The sequence below is a fragment of the Malaclemys terrapin genome, chromosome 9 (genome assembly GCF_027887155.1).
Source record: "Malaclemys terrapin pileata isolate rMalTer1 chromosome 9, rMalTer1.hap1, whole genome shotgun sequence".
Taxonomy (NCBI): Eukaryota; Metazoa; Chordata; order Testudines; family Emydidae; genus Malaclemys; species Malaclemys terrapin.
In genome coordinates this window covers 43572983-43589342 of record NC_071513.1, presented here as the reverse complement: position 1 = coordinate 43589342, position 16360 = coordinate 43572983, and the positions used below count along the sequence as shown (strand labels likewise).

General features: G+C 51.6%; 1 protein-coding gene across 2 annotated transcripts; it reads left to right on the top strand.

Moving 5' to 3' along the window:
• Nucleotides 1-2838: 2838 nt before the first annotated feature.
• SLC25A14 (solute carrier family 25 member 14) lies at nt 2839-15833 on the top strand. Of its 2 annotated transcripts, none has more exons than XM_054040102.1 (9): nt 2839-3051; nt 3959-4106; nt 5170-5264; nt 6864-6949; nt 7702-7797; nt 10347-10471; nt 11574-11709; nt 12290-12370; nt 15356-15833. In XM_054040102.1, the coding sequence occupies exons 1-9, from the start codon at nt 2988-2990 to the stop codon at nt 15395-15397; spliced, it is 873 nt and encodes a 290-aa protein (XP_053896077.1). In that variant the 5' UTR covers nt 2839-2987; the 3' UTR covers nt 15398-15833. The 2 variants fall into 2 exon arrangements, with proteins under 2 accessions (XP_053896077.1, XP_053896078.1); XM_054040103.1 differs by having other exon boundaries at nt 2840-3016.
• Nucleotides 15834-16360: the final 527 nt, after the last annotated feature.

Sequence of the window (16360 nt, the reverse complement as noted above, 5' to 3'; positions counted from 1 at the left end):
CCCAGAGTTCAGAGTGGGGGGAGGGAACACCCTGACAGCTAGGTTCCTGGAATTTGGCTCCTAGAGTAGGGGGAGGGGATGTCACCCAAGCCCAGCACTTGTGGTACTGAAAGAAGCTGTCACAGAAGATTGTGCAGAGCTGCACATTGTGATCATCCCTCTCCTTTCTTACATGCTTTAAGCAGTGAAATAGTTTACACTCTAATGGCAACATTTGTTATCAAGGAGTATCTTAGTCTCCATCAAGATGAGTTCTGTCTCATGTGGCCAGGGCCTGGGCAGTGCACAGTCCGCTGCTGACCCTGTGTGTAATGGCTAAGTTCTATCACTTCAAACCTCGTCAGTTATAATTCTGACCAGTCCCTCTGCATAGTGGTCCAGTTTCCAGTGCTATGGGATCCTGCCAACTTCTGTGAGCTAATGTCACAATGGGCAATGGCCAGCTGTACCCACCAGCATTGTTCACCTGGGCAGTAAGGAAAGGATTAACAGGCCCTTTACGGGTCTTAATGCTGTTACTGAGTTTGAAATGTTTCACAATACTTGACTAGAAATTTTTTTAAATTATCTAGATGTCTTGCTATAGCAAATGGCAGCTAAAAAAGTTTCTGCCAACTTCACTCAATTTGAAACAGTGAAAAGAATAAACTTTAGTTTGAATAAGATGTTTTAAACTAAAACATATATTGAGAAAAACATACCAGGGCTATCAATCCATTCAGGTGAATGATGGCCCATAGATGTGGTTGGTTGGTATTTTCATGTTGACCAATACATGCTGGCTAGCATATATATTGTATTATGTATTATCTGCACCATATACATTAGAATGCATTAAGCACAAATATTTTATAGCAGTTATGTAGTCTAAATGGGTCTATACCTTTACTATAATTCTGTTAAGTATCTCATAATACCTTGCATGAGTTGAAGTAAGCTTGGGTTAAGTAGATACAAAAGTTGTCTGGATCAGGGCCTATGATTATTTTACCATAGCAACAGGTAGGGATTTTCACAGGCCAGTACTGGAGAGTCCCAAAGGACCAGGATGGATATGATTGTTCTACCTTAGTACAAATCTAGGAGGTGCCTTCATGCTCCCTGGGACCTGGAATGCATGTGTTCAGAACAAAGAGATGAGGGGTACACCATGGTACCAGAAAGATAAGGTAGAAAGCTGAATAGTTAAATCTAGTTTCAGATGACATATAACGTACCTTTTATCTGTAAACAGGTAGAGTATAAAAAGATGGCTTGAGGGGTGTAATTTTGGGAGCATACCTGCTGCATAAGGTGAATGTAACAATGTTGTACAAGGTGCTTTAATGGAGATAGGTTCACTATGATACCATTTTCCTGTACTAGATTCTTATTGGCTTATAGCAATAAACCTGACATTGGTTGTTTGGTCTCTTTAAAAAAAAATATATATATATAATCTTAACCAAAGTGTGGTCAAGCATTTCACTATAACATTTATCAACACTTTATGTTGTTGAGATAATTAAAAAACCTAATTTTTTCAATCTTTCCTCATAAGTCATGTTTTCTAGATCATTAATCATTTTGGTTGCTCTTCTCTGGACTCTCTCTAATTTGTCCACATCTTTCCTGAAACGTGGCACCCAGAACTGAACATGATACTCCACTTTTGAGGCCTAATCAGAGCGGAGGAATTACTTCTCGTGTCTTGCTTACAACACTCCTGCTAATACATCCCAGAATGTTGCAAAAACACCAAATATCAGTGTTATACTGTTGATTCATATTTAGCTTGTGATCCACTATGACCCCTAGATCCCTTTCTGCCATACTCCTTCCTAGGCAGTCATTTCCCATTTTGTATGTGTGCAACTGATTGTTCCTTCCTAAATGGAGTACTTTGCATGTGTCCTTCTTGAATTTCATCCTATTTACTTCAGACCATTTCTCCTTTGGTCCTAAGCCATATGCAACTTCTGAAGTATTCCACACTCATGGGTGCCACACCATCTAGAATGGCAGCAAGTCCTGCTTCTTTTGTCCCTGTGCCCATTGCAGAATGGGTTCCTACTGTACTCTTGTGCCAATGTACTGCCAGTCTCACATCACTGCAGTAGCAATCTGTCTCCCAGGGACATGTTTAGCCCTATGGGGGGTGGCACTTGAATCACATTTGACACCTTTCCTCGGTGGGTGTGGCTTCAGCCAGCCGGGCGCAGAGGTAGGGCCAGACATCAGAGCATCCCCAGAAACGCTGGGCCTGCTGTCTGGGGCGAAGAGGTTCCCTGGCTGCAGCAGCTAGTGCTCTGTAAGTGCGGCAACACAAACCTGGCGAGGCACCTTGCAGAGGCCGGGCCGGTCTGACCCCCCGGCGCTGACTGCGCGGGCGAGGGGCGGGATTTCTCCCCTTTCCCTCACGCGCAAAGGAGGCTTCCCGCAACACTCGCCCTCAGGCTGCGCGCAGTGGGGCCAGGACTCCCCGGATTCGGAGCACCAGCGCAGCCAGCCTGGGGACCACCCGAGCTGTCTGGACAGGAGAAGACGGAGTGGGTCCACGGTGGTCGTGCCGAGCGCATTGCCAGGACAACCACCCATAACAAACCTGATTGGGCCAAAAAAGTAAAACCCGCCCCAGCATAGCGGGGAGCGGGGTCCGTGCGTCACCACGCTGGGCGAAGGGGCACTGTCCAATCGAAAGAGGCGGCCCCCGCGCGGCCCTGCTGCACCAAGGGACAACAAGCCCGACGCCGCAGATCTCCGGTCAGCGGTCGCTCACGTCACTGCTCAGCGCCGTCGCTCGCGCGGCTGTGCGTCCAGAAGGCGCGACCGAAGGACGCCCTATCCCCGCCCCCAGCCTCTCTCGCGGGAACTCCGCCCCGCGCACGCGCATCCATTGCCGCGTCGAATCTGTTCTCCCTAGCTGGGGTACCGGTCCGTTTCAGGCACGCGCTGTCGTGACGTGAAGTCCCGTGTCCGGTCCGTCCCGGGCCCCGCTCCGCCATGCGATGTCCGCGCTGAACTGGAAACCCTTCGTGTACGGCGGGCTGGCCTCCCTGGTGGCCGAGTTCGGTGAGGCGCGGGGTCGCGCCCCTGGGCTGTACCCCGGGAGCCTTTAGCCGGGGGCGGGGAGCTGCGCCCCTCCCGGCAGGCTGGCCCCTGGAAGGGCTCGTGGTAACGGCGGGCAAGGCGCTGAGCTGGGCTCCCGGCGCCGCGCTGCGGGGGAGAGTGTGAGCAGGCCAGGGGAGTGGCGTTGGGTCTGTAGGGTTGCACGCTTCGGAGAGGGTGTTTACAGAAAGAGCAGAGAGAAGCTACAAGACCGATTTGAGCCTGGTCTGGCAAACCCGCCTTCCCGCGGCAGACTGCAGGAGCAGACTCTCTGTAGCTCGCCTGAGACAGTTAAGATACTACACGCACTCGTGTGGGGAGATTTTTGGCAGTAGAGAGCTCTGTGTCATAGCAGATAAAGGCAGAATAAGCTCTAGTGGCTGAAAGCTAGATAAACTCGGACTGGAAACGAGGGGCCGCTTTTTACAGTAAAGACAATTAACCATGGGGCCAACTTCCAAAGATGAATTCCCTACCACAGTCTTTAAGTCAAGGCTGGATCTCTCTTTCTAAAAAGATCTGCTCTAGTTTACCCACATATTGTTAGTTTCAATACAGGAATCGCTGGCTGAAATTCTCTGGCCTGTGTTGTGCAAGAAGCCAGTCTGACCATCACAATGATTGGTTCTGGTCTTGTAATATAAAGTACCTGTCCTTGTCCCAGGGGCACAAAGGAGGTGGGATGGGAGGCAGCCTCTCTGTGTGACTTTACTCTGTGCAGTCTGTTTGAGCTCTTTAACGCAAGAGATTTGTTTGAGGTGCTGGCCCTCCGGGCGCCAGAGACCTGATGGGTGCTAGTCTGTTTCCTGGGGTGCTGTTCCCCCTCACCTTGCAGGGACTGCAGCCTGACTGGAGCCTTTCTCCATTTTAGGGACCTTTCCTGTGGACCTCACCAAAACGCGCCTCCAAGTGCAAGGTCAAAGCGTTGATGCTCGCTTCCAAGAGATCAAGTACCGGGGCATGTTTCATGCCTTGTTCCGCATCTATAAGGAGGAGGGGATTCTGGCTCTCTATTCCGGGTAAGGTCTGATGCCTCTTTTTCCCAGCAAAAGGCTCTCTGCTTGATATCCTAGGTGTGCAGAGTCCCCTTCCCCACGCACCTTGCCCTGCTGCACCTTTCGGGGAGAGGGCTACAGTCTGACCTGTGGCCATGTGCTCTCCCTTTTCCCATACTGAGCCACCGCCACATCTTTTCTACTGAATGTTGGTTAAAAAGCCTGGGAACGCAGCCTGTCACTGCAAGTCTAGGTGAAACTCCTTCTAGTCCTTGGACTCTCCAGCAGCTAGTCTGTTTGGTCAGTGTCCCAAGATGATGTATGGGTCTCAAATATCCAAATAAAGACCCAGGAAGTCCCAGAGGAGATGGGGAGGGAGGCAGGCAGGCCAGCCTCTTTGTTCTTTCTCCAAAAGCCTGCTAGGCTGCTATAGTCTAAACATATTTGGGTCTGGCTCTTTTGGAGATGTGTTGCCAGTCCATCCCCATGCCATGCCAAGTACGTGCAAAGTCGTACTTCTCAGACAGCACTTTGCCTCTCTCACTGGCGTTAGGCATGTGGGTGTGATAGCTGGCCACCTCTTGGGAGCTGCTATCTGTATAACAGTGACATAAAGGTGGGGAAGTAGGGGGTAACTCCTTGCTGAGTGTCTTGTAAAAGCCCCTTCAAAGCAGTTTTGTGTCAGGCACTAGAATACGGACAGCAAGTGCAGGCTTCTCCTTTTCTTCATGTTCAGAAGGGCTGAGTTTGGCACTCAATAATCTTTGAACTGGTAATTCTGCCATGAGCAACCCACAGCGCAGACAGGGTCTGTATGAGCCCATCCTGCTGAAGGGCTTATCCCTTACCATGCAGCATCCTCTGCTGTTCCAGTCTTGGCCTGTTCTCAAAATCCATGGAGGTATTGTGATGCTGAGCTCCCTTGTCAGTGCACGGGAGCCCACAACAGGTGTGCGTGTTACATGAGCTGTGCATACTGGAGCCTGTATCTGAGGGGGAGTGAGCTATGCTGGAGCCTGCAGGGGCACAGTGGTGCTAGCAGGCCGTGCAGCATGTAACCAGATCTTGTGTTTATTTGCCCTTGCAGGATTGCTCCTGCATTGCTGAGACAGGCATCTTATGGCACCATAAAGATTGGCATTTACCAGAGCCTGAAGCGGCTGTTTGTAGATCGCTTAGAAGGTCAGTGTCAGTGAAGCCTCATGTTGAGATACCTGTGGGACTGTCACAAAGGGCACAATGTGAAATCTTGAGGCCAGGCCCCCACCCATTCAATTTCTTGGTTCTTTCCCTTCTCTACCCAGCCCAGCTGCTGAATCCCAAAGAAGCTGAGTTGTATTCCGTTTCCTGCTGTCCCAACACTGGGGATGATTTTTTTTTTATGTAATGATAGCGGTCTCAATGTGCTGGTTGCTGCTCAGACTCATATGAGAGGCAGGCCCTGCCCCCAAGTGTTCCCCATCTAAACAGAAAAAAGGGTGGGGAAAGGAAGAATTATCCCCATTTTGCAGTTTCAGAATTGAGGCCTAGATAACACCTCGCCTTCCTCAAAGTATCTGATTCTTATTTATCATTCCAGTTTCCCAGCTGCTTTCAGGACAAAGCCCCTTCCCACCCCACCCCACCCCCCGGGACTGCCCCTGCACAGTAGCAGTTTAGTTAACCAAGCCTTAACCTTTCCCATCACCCTGCCAGAGGCTTTGAGCCCCAGTGCCATTGCTCAGAGTTTATCGTCCCCTTAGCTCTGTGCCTTCTCCCTTTCTCCAGAGCTGGACGTGTGTGAACAGTCCTGAGATGTGCTTTCCTGGCTGCTCTGGGGCAGGCCACAGGATCTCCACTCTTCTCACCTACACTGAAGCAATAAAAATCCAATGCTGTTTCTCTCAAGGAGCTCTGAGCGTTTGACAAACCCTGATGGATTTGACTTGCAGTCCCCACCTCAAGAGGTGGGCCCCTGAGTTACTGATGAGGAAGGACTTGCCCACAGCCATGCAGCAAGCCTGGGATAGAATGCAGTCCCAGGTGCTGCCCTAACTAACAAGTGATGGTCCTTCCCTGCATCTGACTCCATGGAATGTGAATTGGGTCACAAGTTGTCTGTTTCCATTTGCTGCTGCAGCACTTCCAGCTTGGTACTGAGTCCTAAATGTTTGTTTCTCTGCAGGGCTGGGGCTGCCAGTGGCCTGGTCTCCTCTGGAGAGTGCTGCGGTCAGTACCATTGCCCTTTCCCAGCATAACCACTGCTCTAACTCTGGGCCTGGACGCTTTTCTTTCTGAACTAATTGCTCCTAACCCACTCTGTCTGGGCTGTCCAGTCTCTGTCCTGTGTGTGTTTCGGATGCAGCCGCTAAGGATTCCAGCTCAAAGCTCTACAGCACTGGATGACCCAAAAATCATTCGCAAATCCAGTGGCCATGAAATCAGCTCACAATGCCATTGGCGAGGTTGAAATTACAGATAATTGCCTCTAGAAATGAGGTGCTTGGCAATCTTCTTCTTTCCTGATCTGCCAGGCTCTGAGTTCAGAGACTGCCTTCTCCTCTGTGGAATACTGCTGAAGCCCCAACATCCCTGCCACTGTCTTCAGGCCCTGGCAGCTAGGGGACAGGTTTGTCAACAGTGTACAGTTAATTGGTTGGTCTCTGCACCCCACAGCTTTGCTCTCTGCATTAGCAGCTGGACTTTTCCATCCTTTCCTTCCCAAAGCTTTTCAGTTTCTCTGGTAGGTCCCTGCATCACCATCTCTGGGCTCTGACCTTCTTTCCCCCTGCTTGATTGCAGATGAGACGCTGCTAATCAACATGATCTGTGGGGTGGTTTCAGGGGTGATCTCGTCCACGCTGGCCAACCCGACAGATGTGCTGAAGGTAAGAGGTGCCTGTTTTGTGGGATCATCCCTGCTGGGCCAGGTCCTGATATGATTAAACTATTCTTTCCTTTAAAGCAGCATGTCTTCCAGCTGGAGCAGACTGTCCTCCAAGCCACAGCCCAGTGCAGGAAGGAGATGGAAAATGCAGCTGCTGAGCTCTGTGGTGAAAGATCCTCTGGAGCCCAAGCCACTGGGTGAACTGCGCAAAGGGCTAAGAGTGCTGGCCAGTAGCCAGGCATGCCACAAGCCTTCTCCCCTCTTCCCCATGGCCACTACACGCAGCTCTGGTGATGCACCTCCATTCTGATCTGTAGCCCTCTCTTACTCCAGTCCTGCGAGTGACTGCAGAGCCCAGCCTGGCCTGTTCTTTGTCCTGGTGCTAGGTCCAGGGGAGCCTCATCTGCGGGAGTCTCTCTTGGTTGAATTCACACGGGGCTCAGCCTCTGTTTAAAAAAAGAAATGGCCTCCCTGGCTTTGTTCTTTGTCTCACCTCTGAGCACTGAGGTCCATTAGCTAGTCCTATAAGGTCCTGCCCTCTCCAGTCCATTGTCATTTTCATGGTGCTGCGAGCTGCTAGCCACTCCTCCAAATTCACTTTCCTGGCCCCTGAATAACTCTTCCACTGGGCAGTTGGATGTTGCTCTGCTATACGTGGCTATTTTTCCCCTCCTAGATGGGAGCTGAATCTGTATGTTGACATAACTGCTTTGCAGCCACTGCTGCCTGATGGAATCTGTCCCCTCATTTCAGATTCGAATGCAAGCTCAAGGCAGCTTATTCCAGGGGGGCATGATTGGCAGCTTCATCGATATCTACCAGCAGGAAGGCACACGGGGGCTCTGGAGGGTAAGCACCCACTGCTGAGAGTCCTTTCTACTCAAGCAGCAGAAGAGTAAGCTGCTTCCTCAGCTGCCATTTGCTGACTAAAGCCAGGTGGTGAGTTCACCTTCTGATCCCAGTGTGCTGCTATCCCTTGGCGTAAGTGAAGCATCTGGAGAGTGAACGGGCCAAGGACAGGAGCAGCCTTGCTGTTTTGACTGCTGTCCATGGAGAAACTGTGGCTAAAGTCACTCTGTGTATGTGCTGGATTGGGACACAAGCAGGATGTGAATGGAGCAGGTCCCCTCATGCACAGAGTCCAGTCTTTTCCAAAACCTGCCCCTTTCCCAGAATGTACAGTCGCAGAATAGTTAACATGCAGAGTAGGGTCAGGCAGTTTGCTTCTCCCTGCAGGACTCCTTGTTCCTCCCCCTAGCTCACCTCTTGGAGAGTGACTCAGCTTGGGTATCTTTGAGTGGGTTTTGAGCACTCCCTTGTGACATAGTGGGGAAGAGTCTGCAGAGCTCAGCAGAATAGCTCGTAGTCTCCTCATAGAAGCCTGAGGCTGAGCATGCTGTCAGGAGGAGGAATTCTCAATGTCAGCAAGTGGTTTTCCTTGAATGTCCTCACCAGAACACTTCAGTATAAAGACACACATTGTTTGAAGGTGAGAAAATCCACTGTTAATGTTCTGCACCAGCTTCAGCTCTGCCTCGTGTCCAGCCTGAGACCCCCTATCCCTTGTTGCCTGGAATTTGTCCTGTGTGTATGAATGACAGCAGGATGGCAGCTTCCTGCTGACTGCTGGAAGGGCAGATTGTGAAGACAGGATCTTGAGCTTAAAGGTGTTAAGATTCTTTAGAGCCCACTTGTTACTGTTAACCACGCTGCTTGGGGTTTGTGGTAAGATACTTTGGCTTGCTTTTACTATAGTGACCTGTAGAAATTCTTCCATGGACTTCAACCAGCAAACCCAAACTGGAGCGAGCTCCAGTACTGGGATTCCCAAGTCAGACGGCTTTCCCAAATGGAGCGTTCCCCTTTATCTCTTCCTTGCATTCAGTACAATCCTTCAGAGGGAAGATACTTGTCCCTAAGTCTCTCACTTGCTCCAGAGCCTCCTGGGCTGGAAGGGAGGGGTGGGGTCTGGGGTCAGTCTCCCCTGCTGGTTTTGGCTCAGTGGTTACTGTTAAGATTATTCCTGCTCTCTAGACAAACGCACACGAGAGGGAAGAGAGGATAGAAATGAAAGGAAAACATCTGTCTCACGGACACGTGCTGCAGGCAGGATACAGTACACAGTCAGGTCAGTCACAAGTGGGTGCGTGCTAGCCCTGGCCCCAGCTCACTCTCCTGGTCTAAGAGCTAGCAAGCCCTGGCCACCTCCTGCCATCTCTCCTTCGTGCTGAGGTGAGCCTGCTTGTGCTGCCTCAGCCTGTCATACTGGTTGTGGCAATGGTAGTGTGGAGGTGAATTAATGCTGTAGCTGGCCAAGTTTGGAAATAGTTACACAGAAGCCAAAGAAGATAGGGAAGAGGATAGACATGAAACAGCTTGTGAGGGATGGGCGATGGGATTCTTAAATCAACCTCCCTCAGGTCATTGCAGATTGGTGTGGTCTGAGGGCCGCAACTCCTCATTGGCCTGTTTGCCAGCTGGATGTATTAAAGAATTCCCCCAGCATACGCAGGCCAAAGGGTTTTCCTTTGGGTGAGATAGTGGCCTCCAGGACATTGATGCCCTTACACTTCACTGCAGTGCCCCGAAGGGGCAGCCATCACTGTCCCATCTACTTTGCCAGTCCATTGCCCATGGTTTTTCTCTGACCCAGGAATTTCTCATCCAGTGTTGTGAAAATGGGTCATCTGTTTGGAGTCCTTGAGGGTTGCTTCGCAGTCAGTTCAGGTGGCTGTTTGGAGTCCTTGAGGGTTGCTTCGCAGTCAGTTCAGGTGGCTCTTTCCAACTTACTCTTGTTTCCTTCAGCTGTTTTATAACCTGTTCTCAGGCCAGAGCGACCGTCTGCCAGCTCAGCCCCGCTTTTGCAAGTCTAGTAAAACATGAAGGATTCCCAGATCATAGGCCTTGGTGCAACAGAGACTGGGGTCTGACAGGAAGGACTTGGCCCCACATGGCCCCTGCATAGCTGCATCTTGTTTCTGGTTAATCTCTGCTGGCATCTAGTTTTGTTAGGTGCTGCCCAGTGGGAGAAGTTGAATGATTTGAGGGCTTCAGCTGGGGTCTCTGGGAGCAGGTGAGGAGCCTGATCCAGCCAGGCTACAGGCCAGGGGGCAGAGTGGTAGGAGACACAGTTCATGTCGCTAGTGAAGTGATGCCAGGCATAACACTTTAAAACCGGGAAGGGGAGTCATGCCCAAAGGGAGGAGGGCTCTGGGAGTAAAACCAAGATACAGCGGGCTTCCCTTATCCAAGGGCAAGTGCAGCTGATGAACTAGGAAGGCAGCCAGAAGGTGTGGTCAGTGGGCTGCAGGGCTGACTGCCATGGGAGGGCTTTGCAGAGTGTCTAGGAGGGAGGAGGCCCTGCCTCCAGTGGTAAATTGAGTGCTTGTGTTTGGTAGGGTGTAGTCCCCACGGCGCAGAGAGCTGCCATTGTGGTTGGAGTGGAGCTGCCAGTCTATGACATCACCAAGAAGCACCTGATCCTCTCAGGGTTCATGGGGGATACGATCCTTGCCCACTTCGTGTGAGTACCTGCAATCCCCTCTACTCTCTTTGGATCCAGTGGGGGTAGGCGTTGCCAGTCAGACCTGCTGGAGAAGGGCAGGATGTAACTGTGCAGTGCAGCCTGTGGTGTTAACTCTTGACCTGTTCCTAGTTATGCTGAATGCAATACCAGCAGTTTGGCTAGATCCTACCCAAGGGGCAAGGACTGCGGCTCTGCAGTGGCATCCACTTGGGGGGGTCTACAGAGAGCAGTTCCGCAGCAGTTCAGCTGCCTGGCACGTGGGCAATAGGGGGTGCAGGTCTCCCAGCTAGGATCCCAGTGGAACTTACAGGAGGAGAGGTGAAGGGAGTTGGGGAATAGAAATTCTGCAGAGCATGTGAAATGAGCTGCTGCATTCCTAGCTACTTTATTCCCCATTCCTCCCCTGCTCTGGCTTCTGATTCTATTCTGTTGCTGCAGAGTGGTTCAGTGGGGTGATTCTTTTGTCAGGGTTTCTTAGCTGGGGGTGCTATGGGGCACCCACTGAGTTTGCACCACATGGCTGGAGGGAGGAAGTCACCAGGGTACAGTGAGAGCAAGGACAAGGGAGGGGAGTAGCAACACTGATGCTTTTGCCCTGCTCTACCCTGCTGCCATTCTCAGTGTGGATCTTCTACTCTTGCAGCACTCACTCTGCAGAAGCTTCCCCAACACCAGCCATGCACCCAGTCCTTGAATTCAGCCCCTGCAGGTTTCCCAAACCCACCTGCCATGACTGCAGTGCCACAGCCCTTGGCAGATCTCCATGGGTCGTGGCAAGAAACTGCAGCTTGTCCCTGAATCCAAGTTTAGGAGAGGCTTGAAACATCCCCAAGCCCCATGGGGCATTACAACCTCGGGGGCTCGGATTTAGGAGATGGTTGCAATGATAATTGTGCTCCTCCTGCCTGAGTGATGGCATGTGCATCTTGCCTGCACCATGGGTTTCTGGATGGCAACAGACAGCGTGAGAGCAGATTGAGCAAAAAAAGTTAGCTGCACTATGTTCTTTTGGAGAGCGCTCTCTCTGTGCCCTCAGGTCTGTCTGAGGCATGTCACCAGCCTGGGTCCGGAGTAGCCTCTAATACTCTGATGCATTTAGTTCCAGTTTTACATGTGGGCTGGCCGGAGCCATTGCCTCCAACCCAGTGGATGTGGTGCGAACACGGATGATGAACCAGAGGGCAATAGTGGGGAGTGTGGAGCTCTATAAAGGCACGCTGGATGGTCTAGTAAAGGTAAGAAGCCAGATAGTGTTGGGCAAGTGGGGTCACAGCCATCAGGGCCCAGTTGAGCCTGAACACGTTCTGATGTCACATGTGATTCTGATCCCCGCAGCAAAAGGCACCAACCATGGAGCATTCTTCTCAGGGAATGTCTTGCAGTGCAACAAACATGGACTTGAGGAGCTGCCCCCGGGCCTGCTCCTGTGAAATGGGACTCTGGGAGTTGCGAGAGAGACTGTCAGAGCAGGGACAGCCCAAGATCTTATTCATAGATTCCAAGGCCAGAAGGGACCATTGTGTCCTCTAGTCTGACCCCCTGTATAACACAGGGCAGAGAACTGCCCCGAACTAATTCTTAGAGCAGCGCTTTGAGAAGAACATCTTGCCTTGCACCAGCCCAGTTAAACTGGAGTTGTTCTGTATTGGAGGATGCTACATTGTATGTGGGGAGGGGAGACCACGTCTCCAGGAATAGGCAAGAGCAACTAGGACACTACTGGAGTCGTTGTAGCAGAAAGCACCCTGTTTCATTGTGCACATGATCAGGAGCTTGGGGAGCATCTCATGGTCACTCTGTCTCTCTCTTCTCCAGACATGGAAGAGTGAGGGCTTCTTTGCACTCTATAAAGGGTTCTGGCCCAACTGGCTCCGGCTTGGCCCTTGGAATATCATTGTATCCTTTAAAGAGTGACTGGGTGACAGTGTGGGTGCAGCTAGCTGGAGAAAGGCCAGGACATAAAGAACTACACAAGGCAGACATGGTTCTCGCTCTAGACAGGCACCATTGTCCCCATTAACCAAATCAAGTCATGGCTCTGTCTTCCCTGCAATGGCCAACTCAGGTGAACTTCCTGCCCTTCATGGACAGTGCTCCTGCAGGATACAGCACAGCTGCAACCTGCTGTATGGCCAAGAAACCAGCAGGGGGAGGGGGCGCATTGTAACTTCTAATGTAGTCTGCTGAGGGGCTAGTCCTTTGTCCCCCTTGTGTCACAAGAGTAGGGAGTTCTTCTGTGGCTTCATAATTGTAAGAAACCTTCATTAGAGTGAGCACCCTGAACTGCTTTGTTTGAGGTTCCCCATATCTGTTCTGAGCCCTTTGGGCCTGGCAGTCTCTGGGCAGGCTCCTGCTTTTGGGATGAAGTCTGGGGAAAGCCTTGGGATGCATGGGACAGGCGATCGGAACAGGCACTGTTTGCAGATAAATGTTTGCATTTATCCTGTACCTCAAGCCCTGTACAGCCTTGTACTGGACCCTTTTTTACTTTTCTGAAAAATGTCTCCTCCCAGTGTGGGAAGCACATGTACTGGAGAGGCAGAGGCAGCCAGCTGAGCCCTCTATCCTGTCCCAGCTGTTTGGGAGGGTTAGAGACTTCCCTCTGCTGAGCTTCCCTGGGGTTCGACCACTCCCCTTCCCCTTCTAGCCATAGTGCCCCCTCAAGGAAGGCTTCTGGCGGTATTTTCCTCTTGGAAGTGGCAGTGCGGCCTTGCCTTGTGTTGGCATTTAGCTGTATTGTGGTAACCCCTAACACGACTGTAGGAGAAATTCCACTAGACTTTGCCTTGCAGATTTTCTGTCCTTCTGTGAGCATGTGGCAGGGAATAGGGCCAACAGGACAAACCTGTTCCAGCAAGTGTACTCTAGAGTAACTCCTACCTGCTGGGTGCAGTCCTACACCATTCAGACATAGCTGCCAAAATAACAGTCAGCCACAGCAGTTTGCTTTCCAATCATGTGACCAGTAGAGCTGAAAATCTCCATGCACTTTCCTCCCATACAAACCTGTCCTCAGCTGCTTCCGCCGCTGCCTCACTGGTGGGCTTTACAGCATACCTTGTAACCTCAGCCGATTAGGGCTATTGGGGCCTTGTCAGAGTGTGATCACAAGAAAAGAGGCCCTAACAGAGAGTACTCACCCAGCCCAAGAGTCTCTGTTGGTGGCAGCATGGCATGGGCAGAGGCATGTCTCAAGTAGGCAGCTCCCTAGCAGTTCAGAGCCTTATAGGCCAAAACACATGTTAAACTCAATAGGCAGCCAGTGCAGATCATGGAGGGTGGTATCATGAGCTGCCACTAGTGGCACTGCTTAGCAAATGGGCCTGCATTGTGCACCAGCATTAGGTTTCCAGGTAGATGAAGTTGCAGCCTCATGGTAAATTGAACTGCAGCAATTCAAGTTTAAGGAGACAAAGGCCTCGATCACAATAGCAAGATCTGTATTTGAGAGAAATCCCATCTCCTGGCCGGCTGTAGATGGGTAAAAGCTACCCCAGTCACTGCTGCATTGGGACTTTCCAACCGCAGATGAGCATCCACCACAGCCCCCATTCCATAGACAAGTAACAAGTCTTCAGCAATCATCCTCGATCACAGGGGAGATACTGGCCTTGGCATAACTGCGGGTTGCTTCCTCCCAGCAACACCTGTCTGGATTGAACCCCAGCCAGCCAACTAGCTTTCATCCATACTCCAGTCTCCTCCAGATGCTGGCCCAGGTATTCAAGCAGCAGTGACTGGGTTGGGTGGAATGGACAGGTGAAGGTGGGTGTAATCAGCATGCTAAAAGCACTGCAGTTTATGGCTCCTTGTTAACACCTATTGTGGCTATTAGGAATGTCTGCACAGCCCACCCCACCCCACCCCCAGACTTCAGAGCCCGAGCTCCAGCCCAAGCCACAACTTCCAAGCGCTGTCTGTGCAGCTCCTTTTAGAGCTAGCATGAGCTCCACAAGTGCAAGTCTGTCCACCCATGCTGGGAGCATCACTGCCATGGGCTATGTAGATGCAGCCATAGACACCTGGCTGGAAACCTGTGGAACTCCTTCACCACCCTGCAAGTGGTTAATGTTAGAACTCAGAGGAGGAGGAATGGGGCATCCCAGCTTGGGTGCCTCTGCAGGATTTAATACCAGTAGCACTGTTTCTTACTCACTGTACTTGTGCAGTGGGAAGGGGTAGCTGTGCCATTGGCAGAGAGGCACCACTGGCCCTGTGAATCTGCCCCACGAGACAGCATCTAGCCAAACCCTGTGCCCTGGACAGCTAGGGGTAAGGGGTGATGTGCGGCAGCTCTTTGCAGTTAAGTAGCCCAGTGAGAAGGTTACCTGCAGGCTTCTCACATCCTGCTCTAACTGCCCAAGCACCTATAGCTTCATACAGAACGTGGCTCCGTGTATGTTGAGGAAAAGCTTGTTGTGTCTGGGGAGGAATGTGTGACCACTCTGCAATGGGGCTCCTTTCCACAAGGGGAGTGCGTGCCCGTAGAGTTCTGTAAAGGGACTGGTGGTGTGGGAGGTGGGCACCCTAACAGACATTACAGATTAACCCTAGAAATACCAGTGCAGGGCTTCCAATGAGCCAAACCCTTCAGTGGCTCTCAGAATGCCCCAGCAAGCCCTGGTTCCAGGGAGTTGTCTGCAGCTCCCACCTATGGGATATCTCTGAGACAGCTGGCCGTGTGTGGAGTGCGGGGGAGCTCCATGGAGTGACTGACACTGGAACTCAGTGCTGATTTCCATGCTGGTTGTGAGGGTGGAGCTGCTCTGGCTTTCCTGCTGCATGTAGACTTTGGTCAGCAGCGACTGGAGTGCTCAGGAGCCTGTGTGGGGCAGGGGGCTGCATGAGCACATTGGCCCTGTTCCTTGACATGCCCCCCAGTTTTTTATCACATATGAGCAGTTGAAGCGACTCCCGTTCTAGGGCTTCCTCCAATCCATGAGCACAGCCTCCAAGACGTGCAGTTGGGAATGAGCAGCCTGAAGTTGCCGCCCCTTTTTTTTCCCACTCATTTCATCTTCCTGTGTCTTGATGTCTTGGCATGCGTGGATTGGGACCCGCAGTCCACTGAACATCTGGTCCTTGGAGCACGTCCTGTCTGCAGTGGAGCGGAGGCCAGAGGAAGAGGTTGTGTGTTCTAGGGGAATTATTAATTGTGACAGTGTCTGGGCCTGAAGCCGTTTCTTCTGTGAAGACTAGTGCGGTGCTGCGGCCTTGCAGTACAGGTCTGGTATGTGCTGGTTGGGCGGGTGTGCATTGCTGCGCCCTGCCTGACGGGCGGGACAGAAGATGGAGCTGGAGTGAGGGTGGCCATGTTTTCCTGCAGACCTGTAACCTCATTAAACTATTTATTGATAGAGCTGTCTGGATTTGTTCGTTGCTTTTGTGTGGGTGTGATTCCCACAGCAGATGGCCTGTCTCTGCCCTTGGAGAGGAAAAGGAGCAACCATTTAGTGTAGCTGCAATGTCTGATTTTCTTAGAATATACACTGCACTTTTTATAGCACCTTCCTACCCCCCTTTATCTTGGGAAACAGGCCCAGAATGCCTGGAGTTTTGCCTAGACACATACTGTATGATTCTAGGAAAGTCAGACATGGAACCTGAGACTCCTGACTCCCTGTCTGCTCCTTTGCCTACTAGATAAGTGGCCCCCAAACTGTGGGGTGTACCCCCCTAAGGGGGCATGGAGAAATGTCTGGGGTGTATGGGGCAGGGAGGGAGCACCACTCAGTCTTGCTCTGTCCCCCAAACCAGCTCTTATCCCAGCTGCAGCTCCACTTCGCCCCCAGCCAGGTCTGCCCTCATTCTTGTCCGCCCCCATACCTGCTCCCCTTCTAGTCCCAGCTCCTCCCTATCCCCAGTTTGGCTCCCAGCTCTGCTATC